Source organism: Saccostrea echinata, unplaced genomic scaffold, assembly GCF_033153115.1.
Source record: "Saccostrea echinata isolate AGI-Se365-2 ecotype Australia unplaced genomic scaffold, CSIRO_AGI_Sech_v1 ptg000028l, whole genome shotgun sequence".
Taxonomy (NCBI): Eukaryota; Metazoa; Mollusca; class Bivalvia; order Ostreida; family Ostreidae; genus Saccostrea; species Saccostrea echinata.
In genome coordinates, this window is record NW_026889777.1 from 16,201,958 (window position 1) to 16,217,615 (window position 15,658).

Genomic DNA, 15,658 nt, shown 5'->3' on the forward strand with positions numbered 1-15,658 from the left:
AAGTCAGGAATTCTGAAAAATACATGTAGTGGTTTTTATAGTTGTGATAAAGAAAGAATTCTCCTTAATATTTTTATTATATGTCTCATTTTGTGCCATATGAAAAATATTTTAATTCCTGTTTTTTATAATTAAAATGCTACAATACATATATGTACAAAATTTTATGAATTGTATGGAATGTATTGCAACAGAAGAACATACACAATTACGATTACTTTAATTTGTAAATGTTCATAGTAAAATAAGGAACTGTTTTATCTATAAACCTACTAAATATACTTTGAATTATTTCTCTTTGAATAGGAGTCACTATATCTCATAATCTCATAAATATGGTAATATAATTCATGATGGTGTATATTGGTACAAAAATGTGAAGACAAACATAGGTCCAATTAAAATTCACCAATTGAGAGCAGAGCAAATGCGGACCCCCTGGAAACATCAGAGTTGAGATTAGGTGTCATCAACATGTAAAGCATACTCTGTCAACCGTCACGCCCACCATGATTGAGCTCTCTATTTATCAGAAAGTTTTAATGAAAAAATGTCGGTAAACATTTGATTTAAATATATAAAGCGAAATGTTGATTTTAAATGAGATTGTTGATACCTTTGTAACACCAACTTACTGTTCAGTAGCCTGCTTTTGTTTGGAAATCATTTTTATGCAAAATGTCCTTGTGTATGGAATTAACTTGGGGACAAACATCATACCGGTTTAAAGATGATAATGATACATTGCTACACAAATAGGGGGAAAGTCGATTTAAAAGTTAGAGTCATCACGATTATGATTAACATGTATTATATGTTGTACTTATTTTGCCATCAGTTTATTTCTCTATTAAAACATCTAGGTATGAAACAGATTGTAAAGACTTTTTGAAGTCTTTTATTTCGAGTACTGTTTGAATCAACGTATGAATGATTATGAATATTGTTACCGGTAAGTCAACGATATATCAAAATGTTGAATTTAAGGCCATAGCAAGAGACGTCTTCTTGTATGTTTTAGAATAAATTTTTCTTCTAAAAAATTTTGGAAAAATGTTTCTATGTTCAGTAATTTAAAAGAAATCTTTTCCAATGTGATTTATGTGTCCGATATAACTAAAAAGGACCGGACCTAACCACTTCACGAACCACACTTCATTAATTCCACACCTGTAATCCAACATATATTCACGGTTCCCTTTCAAAAGATGAAGTTCTTCAAAATCACCTTTTAGTTTCAAATACTTTCAACATTCCAGTCAATGGAAGCAAGTGTGATTCACCGTACACATTGTAAATTCCAAAGACTCATAAAAATACTCACCAAGCTATAATGCAGGGTCCAGTAGATGTTCAAAAGGCTTTAAAGTGACCTTAAAATTTGAGCGCCAGCTGGCTTCCTATAAAATTAGGCGCCAATGCAAAATTTGAAGGAGCCAGGCCAATTTTAAGGCTCCAACATTATAAAATGATAATAGTCAGAATAAAGACCAATATATTTTTACAATAAATAAATCTTTACAATTTTCAATGTAATGATAAGCTTTGAATAATTTTGCGCAAGCTGTATTTGCAAAAAACATTTTTTGAATGTTAAAAAAATCCAAAAAGAGGATTATGTGACAAATGAAAAACAGGTGACATATTTAAGTCTTGCCACTTTTGGATATCTTATAGCCACTTTAAAAAAATAGCTATTGGTATAAATGCTTTGAGCTCTGGAATTCGACAGTCGCCAGAGTCAATTTAAAATAATCTCCAATTTGGGGACTTTTGGAGAAAGTGTAAGCACCAATTGGAAATTTTAGGCACCATAGCGACTAAAGTAATCGCCAGATGCAATTATAGAGCCCTGTTCTACCAAGCCCTTATCCATACTTCTCACCAAACTATTAAAAATTAAACTTAAGACGTACATGTGCTTTGCAACAACATTATTCAAGAAGTGGTGTAAATCAAAGTGGCTTCTAAAAAAGAAAAAAAAAATCAGAAAACTTTTGGAAAATTTGAAGTTTCAAACTTTTCAAAAAGAAGAAATCAATCCACTTGTTGGGTGATTGTTTTTACACTAAATCTGACTGTGGAGGACTTCTTATTTTTGATCAATACATGGGGCTTACGGCGGAAATGCCGGTCTACAGGGGATGCTTACTCCTCCTAGGCACTTGATCCCACCTCTGATGTTTCCAGTGGTCCTTGTTTATGCCCTGTTTTCGATTTGTTTTGTTTACTGGATTTATGAAATTGATCACTAACTGTTTGGTATCTTCACCTTTTCTTGACAAAGTAGGAAGGATGGGAATGGGGGAGGGGGATCTCCTGGGATATGCTTAGCTTCCTTATAAACTAGTCTAGACTTGTGAATTAGGTCGTGAAATTGGTAACACGGGTTCTTCATTTCTTTAATAGTGTCAAAGCAGAGACAGGGATATCCTGTACTAAGTATGTGGTGAAAACTAATTTATACTGAAATTAGTAATAATCCTTTCAAACACTGGAAACTCCTTCAAACGTTTTCAGTATACCCTTTTGGGGTCTTTTGTTATCATATGGATAGTACTGCCAGTAACTTTAAAGAATTCAAAATCACTCTTTTCCGTGAAACTACACGCACTTTGATGATGAGGGTATATACCTCTTTATTTACATATTGATAATTTTGAAAGAAATTGTGTGCAGACTTCAAAGACATCTGACAATGTCTATAAGACAGAATCAGTTACTTTTGTTTGTATCGTTTATATTTCCTGACTAGCTCATGAATTGTTCTAATCAAATAAAAAACTTTTTTTTTGTATTGATCATGTTTTTCTTTATTACAATTTCAGAATTTTGATCAAGGACATTTTCCCTATATTCTTAAAAGGGGTTTTGATGTAATTTAACAGCTTTTGATGACTTTCCCTGCAGGAAACCTTGTTATTGAGTATGAAAAATCAATAGATTTCTATATACCTAAAAGGGATTTAATGTACCTTTCAAAATGGTTTGGTGTATTCCTAATTTTCTCTGAAAACAGTAGTAAAAAAATTGAATCATAATATATTAAGTCTACCTCAATATTTCATGGATTAATGGAATTAATATCTCCCGAATTTGTATTCAAGTCTGTCACAATTCTTACAAGATCAATGTTAAGTTTGTTTTGCTGCAAGTTTGAAATGGTATGCATGTAAGAATTAGACAGAAAACAAGTAAAGGGAATTTCCTTAGTAGTAAATTCATGAATCGTCACTTTTTCAAAAATAGATAACAATAATGAATAAAAGTAGAGGTCTTTAGAAAACTTAGTTGATCTGTGTGAATGTCTGTCTTACTGTCTGACTATATTTATATACCTAATAGGGCTTCTGATATAAAGCCATTTTTATTATCAATGATATAATTCAATGTTCTAAATGATATCAATGTTCTAAATCTAAGATATGTTCTAGAATAAAGTCATTCAGTAAATCAAAGTGAAAGTAAAGTGTCATGGCCTAAATTAAATTATCAATTAAAAGTATCAAAATAGTGACAAAATATGCAACAATAATTTAAGTGATTTAGAAACTATTCTAAATAATAGTAAATATGTTTAGGGTAAGTAACCTTTTTTAAAACTAATTTTAGGTCTTACGACTTTGCCAAAACCAAAATTATGGTTTATCACTCGTAAGTTTTTGAGAAAAGTTTGGTCAAAACCAAATTATCCATTACAATTTAATTTTAGAACATTATTGAATTCAGCAATGCAAATTGTAAAACATTCAATTCACAAAATTAGCTAGAAATAAGATTTACGGGGCTTGAGTAGGAAGGATATTCAGAAGAAAATACTCAAAATCTGCTGATCTGTTTTATGCACTATGTTGGAACTTTGTTCCGTTTTTTTACACCGACTATCACTTAATTAATAAAAACTTGATATAAGAAATATGGTATTGAGTGTTTAATAGATTTATAATACCCAAAATATGTAGATGTGTCTTATTAGTACAAGATGGTATTACAATAATTTATGCACAGTAATTGGCAACATTTTTTTCAGTAATATATTTAAAAAAAACTACATTTATTTTATATAGAATAAGATTATATTTTATTGCAACGACTACATCTGAAAAATTTATTAATAATAGTTACTTCCATTAAAATGTCAATTCGATATATCCCATTGAATTTGAAATAAAAGATACCACAGAGTCTGACACATCTGTTTCATATTTGGATATTTCACTAGAAAAAGACGTTAATTGTGATCTAACAACAAAACTTTATGATAAACGTGATGACGTTAATTTTTCTATCCTCCACTTCCCTTACTTATGTAGCAATATACCTTTATCACTTACATATTGGGTTTATGTCTCCAAGTTCATTCGGTACGCTAGAGCATGCTCAACTGGAATAATTTCTAAAACGAGGCAAGCTATTGACAAACAAGTTCATGAAACAAGGATATCAACAGTGTCGTTTAAAGTCAAGTTCTATGGTCAATACAACAACATTGTCAGCAAATACTAGCTTTCATTCAGTCGAATGCTGATTGATGATTTTCTTACTAATTGTAAGGCCATTATTTATACACTGAATTGTCGACGGATTTTTCTGTTTTCCCGATCATGACAAGGAGCACACGGCAGGTGTGACTGATCGACAGGGGATGCTTACTCCTCTCTGGCACCAGATCCCACCTCTGATGTTATTTAGAGGTCTGTGTTTGCTCTGTTCCGATTTTATTGTTTCAATGGGCATTATACTATATAGTAAAGTTTAACTTGATAAAGTCTAAACTTTTAAGGTAGCAAATATATAGAATATTGCATCGAACATTATAGCTGGATAGTCATTGGCCAGAAAAATCGCACTTCATATTTAAGGTGGATGTAGTGGGTAATTTTTGACCACCCAGCTTTGATTTATATGAACATGGATCAAGCTAGCATTTATTGTGGCCCTCTCACACTTCAGACAGGTCAAGTAGTACAAAAGTTAGTGTCTTTTTAGAATAAATGACAGCCTCGGGGATTCTTGCATTCACGGACATGAATTGGATCACGGAGAAAGAATGTGAGTACTCTTTAACAGAAGTTAGAATAATTTTCGGAAAATCCCTGATTGACATGTAATTGTTTTTGGAGCAAAAACTAAATGGAACGGTCATACCAAATGAAATCCGATTTTTTAATAGTGAAGTTTTTGGAAATTAATCGTAAAACTTTATACATTATAATCAATGTGTAGCATATGTTCTTTTTCAGTTCAAATAAAAGGAAAGAAATAAGTAGACCTCTTGTAGTCATTTCAGTTTCTAGAAATTGAAAAAAAATCTTGCTTTATGTAAAATGATAATTCCTAGCTCATGATAACCTACAAATTGTCCTATAAAGAATAAATCAGTCAATTATCTGGTATCAATAACACTTTTAGACTCATTAAGGCTCTTTGGTTTTGTGTATCCAATAGCAATTCGAGCAATTAATAAGTTTGAAAAGTAAATACAGATATTGGATTTGATATTTGAGATCATTTGATCATACACTGAATCGGTTAAAGTATCAATTATTAATTTTAAACTGTAACCTTACAATCAGAGGTAAATAATATGGATTCTGGAAGCTCCACACATAATGATTTATAAAGATTGTGAAGTTTTAGCTTATTCTTTATTGGATCGAAATTTATGAACTCTCTCTCTCTCTCTCTCTCTCTCTCTCTCTATCACATATATCAAAGTATTACCTTGCACGAAAAAGTTCTTTTACAAATTTTGTGAAATAGATTAATATACTAAATATCTGTTGCAAAGTCATGTTTCATAGCAAAGTTCTCCTCTCGGTCCATTAATTTCGCTCACCATTATCATAAATTTTTTTTTGACCAAAATTAATTTATCGACTTTAACCTTCTCGTTCTTAACCTTGACATTTACTCCATTTAAATGAAATGATGTCAAGAATTCAGCATTACACAAGTACATAAACTTTTCAATTGTTATTTTGATTTCCAAATGAGTTAAAGGTGCTTAGACACAGATTTGAAGTTTATATTTTCTCAAATTTTCTGTATAATATCACGACTTATATATTGCAATAGCATTTCACACGAAAATATGATTAAAAACTTATTTTATCTGGAAATTATTGGAACTATGAATTCCTGGACGCGTTTGATTAACACATCCTTGCACTTTCACAAATTTTATCTTTATCCTTAATATTTAAGAAAAGAAGCTATTTTTGTGTATTAATGAAAAACATTACATCTATAATCCAGAAAATTCAGAGTAGAAATGTGCGAAAGCAAACCCCCTCACTAATATCGTCAGCCCGTGCTCAGTGTTGTGAACAGAGTTTAACAAATTGGATACACCCGTGAAACATAAACTGTTTTTGTAAACAGGGCACGAGCTCTGTTATTGTTAATGTTTACGATTCACCGGGTGTGTTTAATTGTTATAGTCTGCACACACCACTGAGCACGGACTGACAATACTGTGAGTGGATTTTGCTTTCGAACATTTCTACTCTGAATTTTTCTGGATTATAGTTTTAATATTTTTCATTAATACAAAACAAAATTGCCACTTTTTTTAAGTATTGAGAATAGAATTAAAATTTGTGAAAGTGCAAGGATGTGTCAATCAAACGCGTCCATAAATTTGAAGTTTCAATAACTTCGAGATGAAATAAGATTTTTATTATATTTTAGTATGAAATGCTATAGCAACATATAAGTCATGAATTTATGCAGAAAATTTGAGAAAATGTTAACTTCAAATCTGTGTCCAAGCACCTCTTTAAGCTTACATTCAGAATCTAACCAACCACGGTGTACTTTTGAGCGCCTCTTTAAAATTTAGTTTTAAGGGAATTTTATGTTTAAGGCAATGTTCTAACTTCTAATGTTTAAAATTAAAGAATAGGCTTTACTAGAACTGATTTCTACTCTCCATGTGCAAGCCCAGAAAATAATATTCTCAAGACAGCAACAGATGTCGTTGCTGCATTAGGATCGAATATCTAAAACTATAAACAAGAACCTGTCATAAGCAAACATCATTATTTTCTAAAATAAATAATCCCTTGTGTCATTAATATAGATCACTTGATATTAATTATTGTAGAATAAGAGAAAGAGAAAATAGTCTTGCGGTAAACATGCAGATATGGATTTAAAAGACGAAAATAATCCATCTAAAACTACATTGAACATCTAGATAACTCTCAATCCCTTTAAAAGATATCCTGTATTCAATTTGACTATAACTGAAAACAAAGATTTAAGTGCCAATCTTAATGTAAGCGCTAAACATATCATGAAATAAGGAGATAACGTACAGTTTTCAAGTTCAAACTCATAATGTTTCCAATATGACCAAAACTGTGAAAAGGATTTTAAGTGTCATTCTTTATCATAAGCCGTTTTGGCCTAAAAATGAAGTTGGTGATTACCGATGGTGATCCGTGAGGTTGCAACAGATGCATTTTCCCTAGTTAAAATCAAATAATATACAACGATTGACTATCATATTGCCTAGTAGTCGTCCAGTGCCTTGGTGTCTATACTCATTCTATACGACTTAGAGTTGCCCTAATTTTGTGGCACTATCTTAAAATTGTCGTGTGGTGCTTACTTAATGTCATGGCTATCTAAACATTTTTATATTTACATTTTTTTTTACAAGAGGAATGAATAATCTTTCAATTTGTTTCTTTCTTTGTTTCTTTTCTTTTCTTTTTTTTTTTTAAATTTTTTCCCCAAAGGAATATTCTGTCGGACTGTTTTAGCACGTTCTCTAGGGTCAACTGCGGCATACAGTGTGATTTTTTTTCTGAGTTTTCAATTAGTTCAAAAAACAAATCACAAACATAAAGAAAAAGAAATAAAATTTATTCTTCAAAAGTATGGGCACGATTTTCATATTTCCTATGAAGTGGTTACACTTCTTTTAACATTGCAGTTTTTTTTTATCAGTTAAGATATTTAAATGCCTAATTCATTTGTTTTTACTTAAGTAACATAATTTCATATCAAATACATCATAAATCAGTTTTGAAAAGATATCGATTTATTTTCCTAGGTGCTGCGTTAGAAATTTTGTCTAATGTAAATGAAAATTGAATTCCTTTGCACCATTTTCATCGCATATACATGTACTAGGGATGATCAAAAAGTCACTAAACATGTGAGATGAAATCAATATTATGCGAAATGGAAATGTCAGATTTTGCTTTAGAATAAGCCCATTATGCACATAATTGTATATTGTTAACTTAGTTAATTATTAATAAGACTACTAACAATTTAAATACCCGTGTTTGCAAACCCGGCGCAACCTCGAATTACTTAAGGTAACTCGAAGTAAAGAGTTCGCAAACAAAATGTTGCACTCAGTTGTCAACCAGAATAAAAATTATTTCAATTGGCGGAAGAGTTCCGACAAAAATAGACAATCTGTTGTAGTTAACATAGATTGTTTTAAACAACAATACACAAGTGATTATCTTTTGATTTTAATAAATCTTCACCTAATTAGATATGTGCTTGTGTTTTGGTGTATAACTTCCCATGTTAAAATTCGGTTTTGAATTTTTAGGTGCATGTAGTATAAAACACATTGTTAGAAAATAAGTATAAGGTATTCTAAGATGGGTTAATCAGTTTACATGAGTATATGTCGTTATACATTTATTTCAAAAAAATCGTCAGAATTTTTTGAGATGATTTAAGTGCCTCAAATGAAATTCTTCAAAATTAAGTTAATACATGTTCTTGCTTCATTTGCAAAGGACTGCATACAATTCGTTCAAAGGACTGCATACAATTCGTTCGAAAACATAAAAAAATCTTCAAGCATTTTACTTCGTATGGATAACATGATTATAAAACCTTTACAACAGCTAGAGGTCGTAAAATTAAGCAAAAAACCCTCTCTAATTACAAACTTTGTCCTTTTTTTTGTTTCAGAACAGATATTGATTGAAAGTGCTTATCTGTGATATGAATCTCAGAAATCCATTTAATTATTTCATTTATGGAGTTTAAGTACCTAACCAAACTGCAAACCTTATAATAAAAGGACATTGCATGAACTTAAAAGCCGTTTCTTTTTTTAATCAAAGCACCAATATCTTTCATTGCTTTACTCTTTTTGGATTGTTTTGTAGATAAAAAACAATTGCGATCTATATACTTGTGATTCCGTCTTAGATCAACGCGTAAAATTAAGTTTGAGAAGGAATGAAGCCGTCTAGATGCTTGTTTATATCTGCGTTGTGCAGAATGTTATCTTTTGTTTCAATGGAAGTAATGAAAAACGGATTCCTTGTCATCCAGAGAGGGCAAGTACCCTATAAGTCCTGTATTTTGGATGAATTCTCCTTAAAAAATAAATCCTCGCCTGGAATCAGTTGTGGTCTAGAGTGTAACAAAAATCAGGATTGCATTGGAATGGATATAATTAAAGGTGAAATAAACGTGTGTCGGCTCTTAACTGGTTTTAGTACCATAAACCCGTCCATTTCACCGACTGAACAATGCACTCGTTTTCAAAAGGTTTGCATAAATCTATGACGAATTTAAAAATGTTAGAAATCTCTATAATTTTTTTTAAAAAAATCCTTATGAATTTTTTTTCAAAAACTATTTTTTTTTTGTTATAATTTTGTTTGTTATTTTCCTTTCAGTCAAATAAAAATCCTAAAGGTAAGTTTTTCTCATCTTATTCAAAGTAATGAAAGTGCTCGGAAACGCTAAGCATAAATAAATGTTATATTAATCAAAGCTGAATGGATTTTTACAATTTGAAATTCATCAGAAATAGCTCAGCTTCATTTCAAATTTCCTGTTGTTTTGGATTTTTAGTACCTGTAATAACGTTTTCCCCATGCCATCATTTTGAGTCAATAAAAGAACATTTAATTACTGTCATATAAGCTTCTCGGTAGAGTGCTCACCCTATGATCGGAAGGTCTTTGGTTCAAGCCATTTTTTTTTCTATTACCCCTTACAAGTAAAATGATTTTTAGAAATTTTTAAGACCAAGCTCTGTGTATAACCATTAAATTGAGGAAAATGTTGGTAGATATGAGTCTTCGGCCAAATTGATATTGTACATGCACGAGGGGTTATCAAAAAGTTGGTGGACTGGTGTCATATAATTAAAACCAATCAAGGTACATCATTGAATTTCAAAATATTTATTCAAAATCATCTTTTCTGTCTACAGAAAAAATATGTAAGACATACAGTGTATTCTTGAATAAACGTTTTCGTAAGAAAAGGCATGACTTTGCCGCGCAACCATAGAATACAATGTATTTCTACAGTGAGTCTAACAGAGACAAATATATTGATATGAGCATTAGTCTTCTGATTTTCATGTTCATTCTCTCCTGTGATGTGATACAATTTTCCTTAAAATTTACGTTTTTCTTCATTTTGTCAGAAATTTTTTTTTTTCATATTTTGCTGTCATCCTCAAAATTAGATTAATATATTGAAATCTCTAATTTTTAAGGTCGAGACTTCTACTGCAGTATACCACTGTTTAATAATGCCTCAGCCTCCACCATTTGCCACCAAGACAGTCATTTATGGACGGTACCACAGTACACAATATTTCTTATTTCTTGCAAGAAGATAAGTATTAAAAAAATTCCCAAGAAACAAAAGCATGAGTTTTAACGGTACATTTTCATGAATTATAATATACGTAAAAGAGTAAGAAAAACATCGCTTTTGCCAGAATTTGTTTCAATTTTATCTCTAAATTTCAGTGAATTGCTTTCCCAAAATTTGGTATGATTTGCGTATGCAATTCAAAGTTTCTTAATGATAAGTGGTTTATTAACATACTTAAAGATTAATGCCTTCAACTAATCCACATTCCATTTACAGTCGGGATTCCAAAACAAACTCATGAAAAAAAGATTATCAAATTGATGAGTCTTGTTTCAGGTTTTGAGCGTATAACTCACTACTGTACTCATCTCATTTATCTTTAATGTAGATTATCCAAAGGAGATTTGATGGATCCGTGAACTTTAAGCAAAACTGGACACAATATCAAAGAGGATTTGGCTCACCTGACTCCGAATTCTGGATAGGTACATGTATCTTAAATGACGCTAAGGAAATTTCAGAACTTTTCAAATTGACACAATTACAGATTAGAAGTTGGGCATTTTTATCGTCAAAAATTCAAATATAATAAAATTTTGCTTCATAGAAATATGATTTTTTTCCTCAAAAGACATAGGGATTATAGTTTACTGAAAACGTAAGGAATAATCATTGTTTTATTCATACATCTAATAGTCATTAATCCCAGTAAGGGTTATTTCGCTTATTAGAGGGTAAGAGAACCTTAAGAGATGAGCGTTTTTTAGCATTTGATTTAATCTTTTATGCAAATGTAAATATACTTAAATTTTTGTATTATATTTTAATTCTTTATTGATTTTTTTTTGTAAAATTGCAATTTAGTCTGTTGCACAAAAACACAAAATGTCATAAGTGACGTTTTCTAAACTTTCTGAGAATGTTTGAGATAGGATATGGGGCGGCATTCCAATTAATATATTCTATAGACAGGGTCATTTTTTGCATATGTTACCCTAGTTCCATTTTTAAATATTATGTCATTGAATTTTATGGAGGAAGTTGATGCGATACTGTTATTACATATATCTCCTTGAAGTAAACTCACTCAGGTGACTTATAGCCATCTGTTTTAGTCCGTCAGCGTCCGTCATACGTTGTCAATGATCATTTGAACCTTTTAAGCTTCTTATCTTATATGATTCTGTGAGATTCAACTAGTTTTAGAGTTTAAGGATAAAGGGAAACGAAATAGCTTATAGGAAGGGAGAAAACAATTAGACCTTATTCAATACCGACACACATAGGACATAGATTGCTAATTATTTGCTTCATTATAATAAGTAGGTGTCCTCTACAAAAAGTATGTAATCCATGACCCCTTTACGAAGTTTGGGGCTTTATCAGTTATATATTTGAAAATAAAACTTTGAAAAACTTCTTTTATTATTAGACAAAGTCAACCTGATGCTTAGGAGTTTAACTCATGTAAAGTGAATTTTACTATTTGATGTTGATTGAAAGTATTAAAGATTAAGGTAGTCCGATCCTCAGGTTCTGATGATCAGCTGTGAAGTAATTGAAATGCTCACAAAAATGTCTTTGAATTCACAAAGTAATGTGTATTTACCCATGATATTTTTTCAAAGTACATGATTATAGTTAAACATATTATATAGGGAAAATTATCAAATCTCGAATATATTTTCAGGTAAAGCGAATACAAGCACCAGCTATCCATTATCTAATTGAAAAGTGATCAACAAATATCTTTTAGGATAAAAAAACTATAGGTATCCAGGCATGCGTAGAAAATTGCATGTTGTTTTTAGGGTTCGTGTTTGCTCTGCTCCTGATTTGCATTGTTTGAATGAACTTTTGAGCTTGAATACTGTTCGTTATCTCCATATAGTTCATACGTGTATCATGCTTATAGGCTAGATTAAAGGAAATTCGATTTCTCTAAAAATATTTTAATTTTGTATTTTTATGAGATACAAATGTCAACTTTTTATAAAATCGTTTCCAAGGTTCAAAGAACGTTGAATCATAATGGGATGAAATAAAAATTGTTGCACGAAAACATTTCAATTTCAAACTGTTTTTGAGACTTTAAAATTAAATAATAATTTTAAGAGTTATCAAAGACATTTTCAATTACTTAACAACTGATTTTCAGAACCTGAGGGTGGGACTACCTTAACAAAGTATGATTCATGATAAGTATTATAGAATTAATTATTGTACTGTGTACAAGATGCTGGTCACAACAAATCACAATTTATATAGTAGAAAATACATCATCTCATATGTTATATACCCAGGTAATGAAAACATACATCACCTAACAAATGAAGGATATACACATCTTAGGATTGAGCTGATGGATCATGACTGCGTTTGGAAACATGCAGAGTATAGTACCTTCTACATCGAAGGTGCGACTTCAGAGTACAGATTACACGTATCGGGCTATTCCGGAAATGCTGGTACATACTTACTAGATTCTCTCTCTCTCTCTCTCTCTCTCTCTCTCTCTCTAATTATGCGTGTTTGTGTGTATGGACAGAGATACAATTTGAATGTAGATAGATAGAATGAATGTTTGTCTTGCTCTCGCCTGTTTAGAAACAAGCATAGCTAAATACATAATACACGTTACATATCTAGACGATAGAAGTTTTTTTTTAAGAAATAGACAATGCTATAATGTATTCTAAAAAATGCATTCTTTTTTTTTAAAGGGACATGTTCTTTATTACACAAATACTGATGAAGCCTTTTACAATACATAATACAGTGTGCAGCTTTCTCATCTTAATTTTTAAATCAATCTACAGGGGACAGTTTTCTCTACCACAACGACATGCTCTTTAGCACCTTTGATAACGACAACGATAGGAACCCTGGTTACAACTGCGCCCTTGGTAGAATGGGAGGATGGTGGTATAATTCTTGTCATAGATCTAACCTTAATGGTGAGTACGGGAACACGGACAACTCAAACGGCATCAACTGGTACGCCTGGAGAGGATTCTATTATTCCATGAAGGAAGTGAGGATGATGATAAGAAAACCCTGAATTTGAATATTATGGACGATGGAAGATGTATTTCAGTTGAATGATAAAAGATACATTGTCAAATTTTCAGATGTAGCAAATCTTTGTTACTAGACATGCAATTTCAATGCCGCTTTACAACTTCTAATTTTGACAGTAATTAAGTTTGTTTTGTTTTTTTTGCCGAGGAAATTAAAATTAAAAAGCAATCTGGGAGCATCGCATAAGGAAATTCCGTCAACATTCATCAAATCGGAACAAGATTCAAATTTTATCAGAAACTCTTCAACGCATGCATAAGATGAAGAAATCACTTACTGTAGCCTTCCTGTGAACTGTACTTAAGATATATCGATGACGTCTTATCAATTAACAATAGTTACTTTCATTCATATGTCGACTCGATATCCCAGTTAACTTGAAATTAAAGACACCACAGAGTTTGTCACATCTATTTCATATCTGGATGTTCTACTAACTATAGACGATAAGAGCCAACTAACAACTAAATTGTATGACATGACTTCAGCTTTTCCATCGTCATCTTTTCTTATTTGTGTAATAGTATTCCGCTATTACTTGCATATTGTGTTTACATTTCCCAACTTATTCGATACTCAAGAGCATGCTATGAGTATGATGAATTTTTTAACCTAGGCAGATTACTGACAGATAGGTTGGTGTTACAGGGATTTCTACAACCTCGTTTAAAGTCCTAAATTTTATGGTCGTTATAATGACCTATTTAGCAAATACAACCTATCATTGGGTCGTATTGTGACTGACATGTTTCACACGAGGGGTGCGTTCAACAGCGTAGCTGCTACGTAAAGCTATGCTCTTGAACGGAGAGCTAACTTAGCTGCTACGTAGGGAGAGCTAGCATAAATATTTATTGCTAAGTAAAAATCCAAGATGGCCTGCTTAGTTACAACTTCACAGCACATTAGATTTTAATAAAACGGTGAATTATTTTCTAGATCTTACCGAATTAATTGTATATTTACATATATATTTTCGCTTGAAATAAACCTTTTTTGTTCCAAAAATAAGTTTTTACTGATATATTTTTATCCCAAATCTTAGACTTAGCGGCTACGCTAGCTGTCCGTTCAATAGAGATAGATATCTATCACCTACCCGCTAGGCTAGCCGCTACGATCTTTAACGCAGCCCAGCTGTTAAGCTTTTGGTTTCATACTAAATTTGACTACGGAATATTCCGTCTATTGATCAATACACGGGGCTCTTGGCTCGTGTGACCGGTCGACTGGGGATTCTAACTCCTCCTTGGCACCTGATCCCATCTCTGGAATTTCCGGGGGTCCATGTTTTATGCCCTGTTCACAGTATTGTTAATAGATCTTTTGAAATCAATCTTCGTTATTTTCACTTTTTACACTCAGTTACCAAAACTCAGCTCAAAATATGCAGTGTCTAGGGAAAAAAATTTGGAAAACAAAGAGAGACAGTCTGCCTGAAAGACAGCCTTATGGGGACAGGAAGACTCTATCAAACGGCCAGAGGGAGTGGACGTATGAAATATGGAGATAACAAACGGGAATCAAGCTTAAAATCCGCTGAAACTATACAACTTGGCAACAAAGCCAACACGGACCACTAAAAATATCAGAGGCGGGATCAGGTGCCTACTATTTAATCAGTGACGGATTAAAAATTATTGTCTTAAATTACAGGTAGTATTCGATATAATCATTAAATTTTCTTTGGATAAGTTTGTTTTTTGTACTAAAATATCTATCATAACTTGAATTGTCCTGGAAAACTTAAATTGAAGTTGTTTGTAAATAAATCAACCAGAATCATTTTTTTCATAAATGTACAATGTATATGTAACTTTCAACTCATGTCCAATCCTATTTCCTTTTGTGAGTAAAATGTTGTTTAAGTTAAATTAAGTCATGTATAGTAGATTATGCCAACTTATCTATTATAAAATATTCTATTTTACTAGCAGTATAAAATTTTATAAAATATTGAATAGATTTT

General features: G+C 31.5%; 1 protein-coding gene across 1 annotated transcript; it reads left to right on the forward strand.

Annotated features, from left to right (window-relative positions):
* The first annotated feature begins 4,994 nt into the window (after nt 1-4,994).
* On the forward strand, nt 4,995-13,669 carry LOC133193569 (ficolin-2-like). The gene is made up of 5 exons (XM_061329530.1): nt 4,995-5,052; nt 10,505-10,587; nt 10,997-11,093; nt 12,912-13,076; nt 13,428-13,669. The coding sequence occupies exons 1-5, from the start codon at nt 4,995-4,997 to the stop codon at nt 13,667-13,669; spliced, it is 645 nt and encodes a 214-aa protein (XP_061185514.1).
* The last annotated feature ends 1,989 nt before the right edge of the window (nt 13,670-15,658 follow it).